This window comes from Anoplolepis gracilipes, chromosome 4, assembly GCF_047496725.1.
Source record: "Anoplolepis gracilipes chromosome 4, ASM4749672v1, whole genome shotgun sequence".
Taxonomy (NCBI): Eukaryota; Metazoa; Arthropoda; class Insecta; order Hymenoptera; family Formicidae; genus Anoplolepis; species Anoplolepis gracilipes.
The window spans coordinates 8585184-8601503 of record NC_132973.1 but is presented as its reverse complement, the minus strand read 5'-3'; the positions used below and the strand labels follow the sequence as shown (position 1 = coordinate 8601503).

The 16320-nt window shown below is 35.1% G+C and overlaps 1 protein-coding gene across 17 annotated transcripts in view; it reads left to right on the top strand.

Annotated features, from left to right (window-relative positions):
* Positions 1–4878: 4878 nt before the first annotated feature.
* Positions 4879–16320, top strand: part of Wupa (troponin wings up A) — a 29821-nt gene continuing 18379 nt past the window's right edge. For 3 of the 17 annotated variants that reach the window (XM_072891369.1, XM_072891376.1, XM_072891364.1), the window contains exons 1-5: positions 4881–5028; positions 7593–7636; positions 11706–11723; positions 12272–12400; positions 13847–13970. In XM_072891369.1, coding sequence (XP_072747470.1) covers positions 7622–7636; positions 11706–11723; positions 12272–12400; positions 13847–13970 — 286 coding nt within the window. In that variant the 5' untranslated portion in view covers positions 4881–5028; positions 7593–7621. Of the gene's footprint in view, positions 5029–7592; positions 7637–11705; positions 11724–12271; positions 12401–13846; positions 13971–14651; positions 14753–16320 lie in introns of all 17 variants that reach the window. The other 14 variants (XM_072891371.1, XM_072891365.1, XM_072891368.1 and 11 more) reach the window with 11 other exon arrangements.

Below are 16320 nucleotides of genomic sequence, written 5' to 3'. Positions count from 1 at the left end.
TCAATACTAACACACTTTAACTTACAGTTACAACTTGCAAGAAATTATCGTAAAAAATTATATTTATATTATTTGCGGCAAGTGTGTGTGAGATAAAACGTTATACACAAATGTATAATTTGAATATCAAAATAAAATATCATAATATGATCAGATTCAAAAAAGATTTTTTGACACTATTGTATTATTCGGAAAGAAATGTGAATCTCTCTTTAAAAATGCTGCAGAAATAATACAGTGGGAAAAAATTGATCGAAAAATTCGTACATAAGAAATAATCCGTCAGATTCGTCTCAATTATAATATATTCTGTACAAAATCGCGCGCTGTCTCTAACTCTAGATGATAAGGTATTATATCTATTATTTCTCTGACGCGTAAAATCATGCGATAAAATTGACCAGTCACCATGACTACCATAAAAGACGTCCACATTCGTAGGTACTCCATGATACGTTATAGAAATTCCAATGTAAGAAAAGCCTCAAGCTAACAGATAGATGACCTCTTTATTTATTTAGTAGAATTCTCTGGGCCAAATTACGTGAACCATTTAATTTATGCTTTATAGCGGTACACTTTCGCAACCTTATTTAATTCATAGAAATATGCAGCGATCGTCAAACTTGCACCGCGAAAAATTCATCAAAATTTAGTAGAGACAATTGTGTGATCTGTTTCAGACAGATAAAATCGCGCCGTAAACAAACCATTTTTAAATTGATAAGTATTTCTTTGCATTGATAAAAGACAAAATTTGTGTAGCTGAACATAGAAATATTAATTATACAATATATTTATAAAATATTTATAAAATATTTTAAAAAAATTGTATTTAAAATACTCTATGTCAGAGTATTTCTTTGCATTGATAAAAGACAAAATTTGTGTAGCTGAACATAGAAATATTAATTATACAATATATTTATAAAATATTTATAAAATATTTTAAAAAAATTGTATTTAAAATACTCTATGTCAGAGTATATTGTAATATGGATTTAGTCAGTGGATATAATCAACATGTTTTTATTTCTTTTCTTCTCCATGATTTTCTTGATTATTTCAAACTTAATATTGTTGTGTATTATTTTTTTTTTCACGATTAATTTTAATTCTGCGATGAAAGAAAAGTTAAGGATTAAATCATCAAGCAAAAATCATATATCTCGAAATTTAAATATCTGATTTTACTCGAGTTCATTTAAAGTGAACATTATCATTACTTTACACGTCATGAACGCTTCTTTCTATACCGCGATTCCATGATAGTCCGCAAGATTGTAAGGACAACATATGATCGGCTCAGCGCATTTACGTGCGTTTCTCATCACTTGTCAATCGATAACACGAAGAATTAAAATGCCCCTGCGTGCACCTCGGGTTTCTCCGCTCCCTCTTCATCGGGGAGTCCGATCCTATCGAGCTCCGAGAATGGTTTGACGCGCGGTAACAGCCTTCTGTTTCAGCCACGAGGACATCCGTAGGAGAAACAAAGAGGAAGGAAAAGCGCCGCGAGGAGAGGAGAAAATCGCATCGAGATACGCGAGGGAATGGTGGCGTCGGCGATTCGGCGTGTGCGTATATTCGTATGTGTATGTATATGTGTGTGTGTGTGTGTGTGTGTGCGTGTGAGAGAGAGAGAGAGAGAGACGGTAGAGAAGGCGAAGGGTGAGAACGCCGGCCGGGATGGGATGGGTGGCAAATCGGTGACGGTTATTTTTGGAATATGGGTCACCCATAAACCCCAGCTTGTCCCGTGACGTCACGGGATCGTTGTCGTGGCAACAGGGACGCCGGGTCAATCACCTTCAGTTCAAAGGTAGCTCTCTCTCCTTAACCCCTTTCTCTCCTCCGCGTTTCTCTCGGGGCGCACCACGTTCAACCTCGCCGTCCCACCCTCCAGGGACTCTACCTGCGACGAGAGGAATAGGTTAGAGGTTACGGCACCGACGGTGGTGCACGCATCAAAAGAACCTGCGCTGTCTCTTACCCTCTCTCTTTCTCACCTCCTCTCTTCGCATGCACATGAACCTGTCTTTTTGCTCGCGTGCACGCATCAATTATGCAAGATTTAGGCTCTAATATCAGAGGTGAACATCAAGGAGGGCGATATTACGTAGGGCTGATTGAGCAGCGCATCGACAATGTATCGAGTATATATAATTATGATTTTGCAAATTGCGTCGTAAATTTCTAATAAGCTTATGGATTGCGCGAGGTAATGCGAAAAATTTATTTATATACCTCGCTCAGCATTTTATTTTGGGAACCTCTCTTTTCAAAAACTCTTGCTAAAACATCCATCTTAACATATGTTTATTTTAAAATAAACATCTCATAAGATTGATATCTCATAAGATGATACATTATTGTAGAATTAATATTTCTCTGTACTTTTTTTTATTGATTTATACGAAAAGATTATAGTTGTAATAACCGTAATATTCTGTGCATGTTGATAAATCTGCAGTATATACGCAGTGCAACACGCAATCTCTATCACAGACAGTCCGCATTACTGCGATATAGTCTGTCGTACAGAGGCTACGTGCGAGCAGCAAGGATTTTACACAAATGTGCGAAAACTTTAAATTCCGTAAGTCCTTCTCGCCATCTCCTCGATCGCGTAGCATTTACATCGCGTGTTTTATCTACTACAACTTCATAGGAATCTATATTATCCGCTCCCACTAAACTGTCCGACCAAGTCCTGGAATGTACCACGTGTCTGTCCACATGCACTTGTTCTACTCGCAATTTTTCTTGCCACTTTAACAAGATCCCATTATTCTTTTGGGTGTAATCGTCGCGAGCATAAATTATTTAAAATATGTATGTATAAATAAAATTATATATAATAAAAGATAGTAATACAAGGTAAGCAAGAAATGTTACCGATAATAAAGTTTACCGTAGATACGTTATCTGTGTTAAACGTGCGACGTAACATCGACACGCACGAAGTAGCCAATTTTTTCTACTTGACCCTCTGTTCTCTACTTGCAAGATAAAACGGCTACATATTTGTCCGTTAATCTTTTTATTTTAAATTATGTATAGAAATTGTTTTAATATTTCTGCATTTATAATAATGTACAAATACTGCCTTAATTTTTTATCTTGTCGATTATTTTCATATGTTAAGTCACCGAGGAAGGCTCGCAAGGAGTCCGAAACGTTTGAAATACAAATTGAATATTAATTAAACAATGGTTTGAAATTCATTTTTACTCTCTACACCTGAGTTTACTCTTAAATACCTAATTTCGTTTTCAAATATATTATTTACAAATACTGTTGTTAATCAGTATTCTCTTGTTATTTTTAATTATTTTCGTCATTAATTCTAAAGCACAGATATAACTATAAAATTAATGATAACAGTGCTTCTCATGTAATACAATATTATATACGTAATACAATATTATTCGTAATATAATATTGTAGACATCATAATATAGTACACATACACATACACTCTGTATAATATAATATTGTTAATAGTTGTAATAATAATTATTAAATATGAACGAATAAGTATTAAATACGTCGATATTATTTATCTCCATAGCAGTATTATACTCATATCAAGGAGCAACTAACGGATCAATTGTCATGTCAAAAGGTAATAAATCTAATACATTCATAAATTTTAAATTGAATAACATTGCGCAAAACACTTTTAACCTTTTAAAATATAAAATAAATAATTAATTTGTGAATTGAAGCAGATTTGCCTTGTGAATTTAAAGTTTTTATTTTCATCATTTTTATACAATCTCATTATATAAAATATTCTTAATATAATAAAATTATTCGATATAATATTTATAAAATTAGAGATTAAATTATATTTTAACACGATTTAAATTCATGAATCTCGAAATGTAATAGATTTATTAATTTTTTACGTAACTGATCCGTTCAATTCTTCGTTAATCAACAATCTGTGTAATTAGCTTTGCAAGAATGAGTCACGTTTGGCAGCTTTTGTAGATAGAAAATGTTCACGAGTAGCACACGCAACTTCTACCTTCGAGCCAAAAGTTTCATTGAAATTTGACGATAACATTACGTCAATACCATTGTCTTACGTAGCGTGTCGACGTTTTCGTCACCATTATCGCGTTCAGTGCCAACATCTGCGTTTCAGAAGATGCCGAATATCATAGTATTATCCTACCGAAATACAAACGGGATAGTAATTATTTTTTTTTAAGATACGAGAAATAAGTTGCTCATTTTTCATGATCTCTGTATTTGCATCTGTTCTAAGGCGATACCTTACGTAATTGACTTGTCTGTAAGAGTAATATGACTTTTTTGTTTTAATTTTGTAAATCTTGATAGAATATAAGAGATACAGCAAAGAATGAAATGACTGTCCGTACATTATATGGTACAAATAAAAATATATCTTCTATTATATCTCATCCTGTCACATATCTTTATATCAACACTAGTTCTATTATGTAAAATTATCTATATTTTAGGAAACGTCTTGTATGTAAAAAAATATATAAAGAAATATATACAATTTCTTTCTACATTTATGCGAGTGCAGATAAGTTTATTAAAAATTATGTATTTAAAAGAAAATTTTATTAATGTCAATATAGATGCGCGGATCACATATCGTTTTTTAATAACTGCCTTGTAATTATTATTTCGAGGCGGTCGAGGATGAGAACGAGTTCAAGACCGTTTCGTTCTCGGCTCGTAACAGCCACGGTAAACCAAATCAGAGGGCGATCCAGCAACGGATCGAGCGAGTTGCTTAGCGGCGTATCAAGCAGGCTCGGCTCCATTTTCAGTTTCCGATTATTTTTGGCAGCAAGCAGAGCGACCAGAGCTCTCGTCTAAAAATGCTTATGGCCAATGACGTGCCGCTATTGGTCGCACCGTGACCACGTGAACAGCTTACAGTGGAGGTTCACCAAGTCGACTAGGCTATCCACGATATGGCACAGTCAGCTGCCTAAGGTCCGGTTGGCCAGTCATAGCCAGCAAAGCTTTCTCCACAAGGTAAGCCCAGCTCTTCCTGCGATCTTTTCGGACGTTATCCTCGTCGTTGTCGCATCGCCAAAGTGTCGTCAAAAGGTGTCGATTGTTTCGCGTTCTCCAGGAAGAGGCCTGGAGAACCTTCGGATAAGAGACAGAAAGATAGAAGACTCGCGGGATCTCCTCCCCTCCAGGAAATGAGTCGTTGCTATCGAAAGATTTCGCTGTTTGTGGAAAAGTTTTTGCATTCTATCGAGTGTCAGTGAGACGAGTGACTGTACGAAAGATACTTTTCAAGATTGTGACGGTTGATCCGCCCAAGGCTTTCGAGACAGTGACGGATCGGCGATCACCGACGAGCAATCGCTCGTCTTGAAAGTGACGCAAAGTTGAAAGTGATGAACGAGAGCTTCTTCCGTTTATCGGTCCACCAAATCAACTATTGATCGATTATTTCGGGTATTTCAACAAAAAATGTGTATATATATATATATATATATCAATCACATAAAATATTTCCATTTTATCTTAATCTCAAAAGAAATTATAAAATATTGTCTCTATCACCAATAAATTGATTAAAACTTTCGTCATTATTTTGTGCGATCGTTTTTCTCAATTTAAATTTTCCAACGAAAGAAATAGATTTGCATTATATTCCCGCTTTAGCGTAATAAAATTTATGTAAAATATAGCCTCACTCAAAGCAGCAGATTGCCTTTTTTGCATAGTTTAATGAAATTTAACGAGTTGTCTATTTTTACGGAGCGGCTTGCCACTTTGACATCGGAGGCGGTACGCATGTCTCAATGCGATAGGACGTGTGTCTTGGAATGGTTCGAGCGCGAGAGGAGATCTATACTTAGCAAAGGCGCGGATCGCATGTTACAAATATAAAAGGAGTCGCTGTAGCATGTCGTAATAACAATTAATTCACGAAAAAATAAGAATTTAATCATTTTATCTCCATAAAATTTCATTATACCATATAATATACCGGTTTTGATAAATTTGCATATTAATTTCATTGGTGACAAGAAAATTGTTTATGCAATGCTTACTTGATTCCACAGATGCAAAATATATAGAGATGAAAAATAGAATATATATAATAAAGCGTTTACATTTAGAGATTTTTTTTTAAGATATTTATTATGTAATTTAAAAATAATTGAAAAATATTTCTGCCTCTCTCTTTCTCCCTTTGTATTTAATAATCTTAAATTCTAGAGAATTATACTATATATAGTATTTGACCTTTTTAATTAATAATTATTACATGTAACAAATAAAAAAGTAAAAAATAAAGAAAATATTTGGAAAAATACCATTTCGCACAAAACTTTAATGAGATCTTGTTTCGCGACATTTCGTGACTGCGTAACGATTAACGTTCCTAAGTATTTTCGGAATGTGGAATGGCACCGTAGACAAGCGCAATCCATCTTCTTGGATGTTGGAGCCCTGACAAGGAGCGCGCGTCGTTGGCCGCGGTGCAAGCGCCGCTAAATGCGCAATTGTTACCTCCGTAACCGAATTGCACAATTTCGGTATGTTGCGCGCAACAGAAGTTTACCTATATAAGTTATCTGTTTTGAAACTTTGTTGTTCCATCTTGTACCTCGCGGCAAGTCGATATATCCCGCAACCGTGTTACATCGTCATAACGATTTTGCGGCGAAAATCGCCGACTAATAAGAGATCCTCTCTCGCGAGTCTTCACCCTCCCGTTCATATATTTTCTCTCAGGTTACACCGCGTCCCTTTTCAACGAAATGTCATTCGTAAATAACGCGACCGACGTCGTAACGCATTCGAAATTCTCTCATGACGATGCGCGAGAGACTCTGTTTATCCGTCCGTCTCGCCGTTTTGACATCGAATCCAGTCGAAGCGGCCGATGAGAGGAGGTATCTACCGGATCGTTGCATCCAAATTTGGATCGCGTCGACCGTATCCCAACGTCTCGACGATAGTGTAGAGGTGGGGACGACCGGCGTCTATTTTCGCACACGTCGGATATTCTACACCGCCGTATTCTATCGCGCCACCACCTCGAACGCCTTCGGCGACGAAATCGGCCCACGTAACAGCCCATGATTTATCGACTCCCAGATCACACTCCTGAAAGATCGATCGTATTTATCGAAAGAGACAGAGACGCGTCTCACGACGATAAATTTCTTCTTTCTCAAGAGTTCCTCTATTAATATTTCCATCGACGCGGATCATTCGACAACTTTCGTTTCACGTCATTCTGTTATTATTTTCGTCCGCCTCATTTGTCGCGCGGAAGCGCGAAGGCGTTATGATACAAGCGAGTATGCATGTACAAAAAAAAAGAAAAAATAGTTTCACACATGGCTTTCATGTAATCTTGTTTCGTGTAATGCGAAGAGCCATGGCTGCAGGCGCGTTTATTAGGCTCGCTTATGCAAGTCCCTATTTATTTTAATAACTAGGGAAGCGGGGAGATTCCGATGGTAAGTGCTATTAATAGGACGGGTGCCAAGAGATTTGCATCGCAGTATATGAATGCTAATAAAAAAAATATTTGTATGGTTGTGTAATTTTTTTTTTTTTTTTAGGTAGACGCGTGTAACAACCAAGCACCACCATGGCGGACGATGAGGTTAGGTGTGTATTTTAATCTGTGAATATTTTTCTCTTGTCACGTGTTCTCTTTACGTGCTTATTCACTGTTGAAAAGAGCGACGATCGAGGGAGACAGGGCGCATAATTTTACGAGAGAATATTATTGAATATTCCTTAACATTACATTTTCCTTTTCATATTTTCATCCTTTTACTGGATTTTCGACGCTGCTGATCTTCACATTTGGACCGCAAATGCTGAAACACCATCCGCCTTATGTGTTGAACCCGTGCAGTAAAATTAGCGTAACTATCGAAAGGTATGCATTGTTTGTGCTCTCTGCGTTTCTCTGTGACAAATGATTAACGTAAACTGTGTAACTCTAGTGAAGACAGTATAGACCTTGTCGATAAAAATTGAACAGTTCCACTGAACGGTTTCACTGAATGTTCTACCACGAATCCTTCGATTTACATTTTACATGGTTGAAAAGTGTATTTGACAGATTTCAGTACTTCAATCCTAACGAAAGTTTATAATTAAGCCAATTATACATATATATTAATTATAAATATATAATATTATACATATATATATATATATATATTAGTATTGATATAATATAATATTAACATAATTAGAATATAATATTAATATTGAGCAATTATTTTATCAAGTAAAAATTAATTTTATTATTTTTCTACAAATTAAGATTTTTCTAAGCTATATTATGTATGTTTATCATAAAGTAATGAAAGACATATCAATATACGTGCAAAAAAAAATCAGTCTCAAATACACTTTTCTCCACGAATAAACCAGACTCCTACAATTTTATACTTTTATATCAAGCTTTTATGTACAAAGCTCCGATTGTCGAGGTCTTCGAGCAGACTGAGCCTCGTTTTTTTTTCTACTACAGTGATATTTTGAAGCGGCTTAGTAGAAGATATAGAGAGATGGTGGTCAAGGATAAACAACGCAGTTTGTGCGTCCTGAAAAAGATTTATATGTTACGCTACGTAGGATGACGAGGCGATCATAGAAGCTCGCTTCTCATCGCGATTATCCTTCGTTTTTCCTTTCGCAAGAAACTTTCCACGAATCAATTTTCCAGCAATATATCCCTTGATTCTTTCACCCTACATCGTTCTATAATTTTTCATCTATTTTGATTAATTTTTATTTCTGTTAAATTAAAAAAAAAAAAAAAAAAAAAAAAAAAAGAAAACAAGTAAACAAATTATTTTCTATAAGGCTTTTTATTATTTCGATGATTGTGTGTCATTGCTTCTATATAATGTCCATCTCATAACCGACAATTCTTCGTTTATGCACGGTGGAATAATTTTCTTTCGTATAATGAAGCCAATTTGCGCGACGCAAACCGCAAATGTAAAAGTTAATGAAGGCTTTTAACTCCACGCGCGGTAGGGAACATACATTTCGCAAATTTCACCGTAAAATTTCCGCTCTGTAAGAACGGAAAATAGTACTGGTGGCATTACGACCGACAAGCCCGTTTTCTTCCGTTATATGCTCCATAGCCCGACTTTTTGTCTGATTTATCGTCACACTCTCTCGCCCTTATTTCTGCATTATTTAACGCGCTCCTCCCCGCTCGCCCCGGACCACCTCGCCTAATTTTATGTCTCCTCTTTCTTGCTACTCGAGCAAGCTATTTGTCACTCAAGTTATCCTTTTATAGAGGAACAAAATCGTTCCAAATTTTCAATTGTAAATTCTCGTCTGCGAATGCTTGTAATCTTCTTGATTTGTCGCAATCTCGGTCTACCGTAATAATTTATATTTCACTTTATATTTTACTCGTCTTTCTAGACCACCTATCGTTTTTTCGTTATCTTTCCTCTTAGTTATATTTATAAAACGATCTATCTTTTCGTATCGCGTTCATATCCTTTCGCTCATGATGGCACGAAGAAGGAGAAATTTTCTCTTTGAGACGCAAAAATACTTGATATTTGTCAGTGTATATCGTGAAGTAAAACTTAGAGCAAGTGCACTCAATGGAAAGGACGTTTACCGAAGATCGGTTAAAGAACTTCCATTTACTGATTAAAACTCTTATATGAACACACTTTTGCAGACGGTTCGTTTATTCCAAGTCACGAACCCTGGCTTCGCAATGTCAGGCGTAAGAAATGTCTCACTTACACAAACTTTCTATTGATAATTATAAAGTTTTCATTATGTAATATCACTTCAAAAGTGTTCAAGTAATTTTACTTTTATCATTATTTAAACTATCGTATGCGGCATGCTACAAGTTTTTATCATTCAGACTCTTTTCTACAACTAAAGATTAAGAATCTTCAAAAATATTTTATAATTATAATTTCAAAAAATATTTCAACATCTCAGAGCAGTTTGCGCTATTATATTATATACAATAATATTTATTAATTTCTATATAATTAATATTAAGCGTTAAGTAATTTTTGTTATTTGCGACGCCATCATGAGCAACATTTCCGACTGTTCCCTTGTAAATATATATCCTCGCTTTTTCTTCAATTAAAGATATAATTGAAGAAGCATTATAATCAAACACAGAACTCCAGAGAACGAGTATTATAAACAAACATAAAACAATCGAACAAAACTAGGGTAAAGTAGATACCACACTCGCATGAAGAATGCTTTCTGTTTTTCGATGTGAAATATTCTGTCGTTGTGCTGTACGCATGTTCCTTTAACGCCACTTCCTTCTAATTATAAATGTATAAAAAAAAGTGCAGTATGTATATAATATTTAATATCACTAAATAGCTCACAACATGCCATGTGAGTGCCACGTATATTCGTATCAAATGTGAATTTTGGATCAGAATTTAATATCGAGATAAATAAAATAAAAAATTTATACTTTATTTACGCGTATCTCGCAAATTGTAAATTAATAGCGTTCGTGTAATAGCGAACGATATCAACAGCGCTTCCATTTCTTAAGCTTATTCATATCGCGGTGTTACTCAATAACATTTCTCTGGGTGTCAAAGTTTAACGTCACGGTTACTAAAATTACACCTATATGAATTTAGTATGCCCCTTTTAAATAAAGTTTTCAATACAAAAAATAATATTTCGTTTATAGTTATTCAGTAGTAATAATAATTTAGTTTATAGTTAAAACCACATAAAAATACAATATTTAAAAAATAATTGTTATTTGATTTTATAAAATAAAAACATCGCTGATATATTTTGATTCATAAAATCGTTTTGTAGCTATTTGTAGTGATTCTCCTTTTGTTTGTAATTGAATCAAAGATATATATTTACAAATGAAGAAAAATGTTGTAACTACAAATAAAAATTACCAAAACAATCAGAAACAATTCTGAATCGAAAAATATATGTATCGACGATATTTTTCTAATTTTAAAGTCAGATGAATTGTTTTTGTCGATATTCTGTATTTTTTGCTGCCTTCGACTACAAACTAAATTATTGTTTACCACAAACTACAAACGAAACACGATAATTTTCTATATTAAAAACTTATTTATTAAAAGTAGGATGCCCCAAGTTCACATATGTGAAATACGTGCCGTTGCTTCTTCCATGCTATATAATAATATAAAAATAATATAAAAATACAGGCTGCAAATAGTATTTTTATTTTCGAGATCCGTATATTGATAACGAAAATTTGAGCAACTTATTACAAAATGCAGAGCCAATGGTCGATCGAATGGTCATGTGTAACATCACAAGTGGAACGCGATTGTTTGCACAAAACGATGTTGTACAAGATTCTCGTTGAATATGTGCTGTTGTAGCTCTTAAACGCGACAAAGTTATATCACTTAAGACAGACTCCATTAGCTCTGCATCGTTATGAAACACGCGAAAACATGTTCGCCACGCTAATGCTTTGTAAGATATTATTCCTTGATGACGAAATCTGGAACACTGAAGATGGTAATTTCTTACTCTCTTTCTTTCTCTTTCATTGCCGTTGAGAAATATCCTTTTACACAGTCGAAAGGATCACGCTGTAAAAAGTGTTTCAGGTATCGCATGCATGCGACTCACGACACAGAGCGTACTAACGAGAAATATTTTGTTTCTCTCTTTTGCAGAGGAAGCGCATCGAGGATGTACGTAAGAGAGGAAACTAGCTATGAGAAACATAAAGTCGCCTCTTAAAGGACGACTACTTACCAGACGGATGAAAGGAATCCTTTCGTCGGAAAAGAGCTTACGCTCGTTTTATTGCAGGATGAAATATATTGCAAATATTCTAAATTAGGAATATTAGTTTTGCGAAAATAATAAAAAATAACGCGCACTTTTTCATATAAAGTACAAAGAAATTTTAACATCAGCAATAATTAGAGACATATAATCAATAGCCTTCTCTGATAATGTTAGACTTATATTCTAATGAAATAAAATATTGCTATTTTTTAATTTAATTAGAAAAATTAATATGATAATAATTATTGTAAATTTTATATTTGCAACTGTTCCAATTTAAAATTTGCAAAAGTTTAGTTTGAAAATCATAATAAGGAACAAGAGTGCGAAAAATATCAGACGAGTTTGAATCGTAAAATACTTTTCGAATTCGCATCGCACCTCCACGAGGTGCTGCAGGGCTTTCTTAGATGAGATGTTTTAAGGTAGTTTCACACGAAAAATGCAGGAAAAGAAGAGGAAACAGGCGGAGACCGAGAGGAAGAGGGCGGAGGTCCGCGCCCGCCTCGAAGAGGCTTCCAAAGCCAAGAAGGCGAAAAAGGGTTTCATGACCCCCGACAGGAAGAAGAAGCTTAGGGTAAGTCCACCGACTGTTTCTTGCTACTTTTTTTACGAATTTCGTCACACGAGGAAGTGAGTTCTAAAACTCGTGGAATATCTTATATCTTTCAAACTCGCGTTCACGACAAGTCACGGGAATATATCTTTTTCATATCATATTTCATTTCTTCAAACGAATCACCACTCTCGGTGTTAATTTAACGTCGTGTTTTTTTTTTTTTTTTTTTTTTTTTTTTTTTTCTTCAAAAGGATGAGTTCGAATTGACATCAATATCCTTTTCCTATACCGACTGTTCATTATCGATAGTCCAAGTCGAGCTTCCCATTTTCGATTTTATCTCATTGCTTCATCGCACGCTATAATCTTCTCTCGCGCTGTTCGAGCTACCGCGGATAATCCTCTTTCGCTCTTTTGTAGCGATTTTCTCGCGAAATATTTCTCGCAACGAAAACCACATCCGTTTCTCCATTTATTCTTTTCTCCCGTTTGCCTTTCTCTTATATCTGCCCCCTTCGCCTTGGCAACGTTCTATTTTCCACGGCCGCATCGCCGGGTAGTCCGAGACTTTCCAAACTTTATTCTCGCGCGCGCCTTTTTACCTTTACTTTATGGCCAGGTCTTACATTCGCCATTTTGTTTCTATCGTCGCGCAACATCCTCTCGAACATTCATTCGTCTCTCTTCCCTCGTGCACCATCGCGAACATTCGCATTCGCGGTACATAAAGTTTTCCGTGTGTATGCAGATTACCTCTTGGAGAATCTTTTCGCGTTTGCCACGTTTCCTACGGAATGTTATTTTCCCGCAAATCCACCTTTTTCCTTCCTCCCTTCCTTCCTTCCGTTCTATCAATATTTGCGATCCACCAAATTTCAACCGACGTTAGCTCGTTCGCTGACCAAAGAGGAAAGGCGTTAGCCACAAGCTTAAATTATTTCGCGAGTAAATCATCAACAGAAATGTTTCTCTCGTAAGCCAAACATCGTAATATCATCCAACCGCGCGGATTAATTCATATTCATTAATTCATCTTTCTGTTATTACGTCATTACATATTTACGGATTTACAAGAATTAATTACTCGTACAGAGTTGCGCTGATGTTCATTTGTTTTAATAACCGTTTTAATATACGATTAACCAATCGTGTACATATACATTATACATGAACAACTTTATATTTATTAGATCAGACAAACATTATAATGATCCGCTTCATCGCGTACAATTTAAATTATTTATATAGTTTATAGCAGGCTGTATCGATATATATCCAGAGGTTTAAATTCACATTTCCATTTAAATTATGTCAATTTACTGCCGTTAGGAACTGATTCGTACAGTGAAATATTCTGTGTAAATATTCGCGACTAAATATTCCTAGCAAAACTTTCCTCGTCTGCTTATGAAATGTTTTCCTTCTTACCGACCTAAATCTTACAAATATTCCATATGTCTATAGTTGCTGTTGCGTAAGAAAGCTGCCGAGGAATTGAAGAAGGAACAGGAAAGAAAAGCAGCCGAGAGGAGGCGCATAATAGAGGAACGCTGTGGAAAGCCAAAGAACGTCGACGATGCCAACGAAGGTACTTTGCTTCGTTACAAAATTTTACGGGAAACCGCCGAGTCACGTTTATATATGTCTTATATTCGGAGTACAAATTAGTAATTTCTCATCCACGCAATTCTTCGAACAAAACTATGAATTTACCGTTAATCTCCATTCTCGATTAATAATATAAAATTATTCCGCAGAAACAATGCGTTCGAAAAGTTGATAGAATATCAACTTGAATAAATTACACAATATTTCGAATAACTTTTAGTAATTTGAGTTTCTAAAATTTCTTATACAATTGTGTAATACTTTTTAATCCGACCAAATCGCATTTATTCAGAAAATGAGAAAATTTTTGTTACGCAAGTCGCAGTAATTGATAACAGTACGCAGTATTCATCTACAATCTTTATCAATTTCTTTACAGATCGTTGTTTATCTTCAATTTTTTTTTTTTTTTTTTTGAAAATAAAGAAAGCTCGTTGAAAAGGTACGAGGTAAATGATGCGCAATTTTTAAGAACAACTCTTGTATTGCAATTTAAGGTTTTTTCTCTCTCAAAACAGTCTTCAATCTCTTGGGAAAAAGAAAGATAGAGCACAATGTATCTCGGATGATCTGAACGTACTAATAACGCGAACATCTCCCACATGCGCGTCTTTATTTTTGCATTTTTACATATTTATTTGTTCTGATGAACCACACACAGAGACCATAAAGCGCGTGCTGCGCGAGTACCACAATAGGATCACGGCATTGGAGGATAAAAAATTTGACATCGAATATGTTGTTAAGAAGAAGGACTTCGAGGTACTTTTGCGAGAGCAACAGCTGCGAGAACATTTACGCGAGACGTGCACAATGATAACGCGGCGATACAGTTTAACGATGCTCAATGTTGCACTTGTGTAACGCACCGATCTTCGTTCGGTTGCATATTTGCGTAGGGCGACGACGAACGTAATTAAAGTTTTGGCAGGGAGACCGACTTGGCAAATTGCACAATATTTTACATATCGGTTGTATTTAGCAATCGACAAAAATTACTCGATAAAAATAGCCATCTTTAAATAATCATATTGTAATTAATTAATTAATTAATTTAAAACAAAATAATATGAAAGAAATAGCGCGACAAACAATTAAATTCGTCCAAGAAATAATATCGGAAAATGTTGTAGTTTTATTGTAACTCTTGTAATGTCGACAATTTTTTTATCTTTCATTTTCACCAGGAGAGATTACGACGAGAGTTTACGAGTTTGACTCGTCGCGGCTATTTTTATCAACCGAGCCGATGAATAATCGTTATCGAGCAACTTCTTGAATGATTAATGGCTCTTTGCTAAAACTTGAATCGTTCGTCGCAGCTTCCGTTTTGCAGCCGGGCAAAGAACACGAGCTTCGCATTATTTCGTCGCACCGTTTTCCATTCTCACACATTTCTTTTCTTTTTTTGTTTTATATTGATCTACGTAACGCACAACACTACCGTCGTTTTATATTACCGTCTTAATTCTTATATCGCACCTTGTTTTTTTTTAACATTAATGTGCGCGCGATTTTTCTCACTGTTTTCTATTTCTCTCTGCTCTCTTCGTTTAATCCTGTTACGAATCTCTGGCGAATTTAACGGTGATCTAAGAATTATAAATTTATCCGCATCTTGATTATATTTGTATTAATACGGCTTGTTATTACTCACTCTATTCTCGCACGAAATACGTCAAAATAACAGAATAACATCACTTTTGGAACATGTTAGGCGTTGAATTACGATCAATTATTTATACACTGCTTCACAACATGCACTACATATATATATATATATATATATATACATATATATCTTTATTGATTTTTATCTTTTTAAAATACGTACCACTTTGACACTTGTTTTAATTGTGAAGTATTGTATAAATATTTTTTACTACGGCATTATTTTTATCTACGCGCGAATATCTATATCATCTCACCTCAGACTCAAGATTGTTTCAAGTTTCACAATAATGTCTATGCTCAAAAGATGGTTTAAGAGCGCGTTTTCATCGTTGGAAACTTGAGACAGTCTTCACGTCACTGCAGGATATCTATATAACATCTTGATTTAGCTTTCACACCAATTTCATCCCCCGACTCGTTCCCATCCTCATACTTTATCCATCGCTCGTTCAAGTCATCCGCGCGAAATAGATTTCGTACTTGTCGCGTTCGCAAAGTTACAATATATAATAATACCTTTACGACATAAAGCTGTTATAACACGTAGCGATATACACGACGTCTATGATGGCGAGAGGTAAATAAATTAGTTCGCGATACACAATGGACATTTAGAAAGTCTTTTAAACGGCATCTGTACGAGAACATTTTTTCAA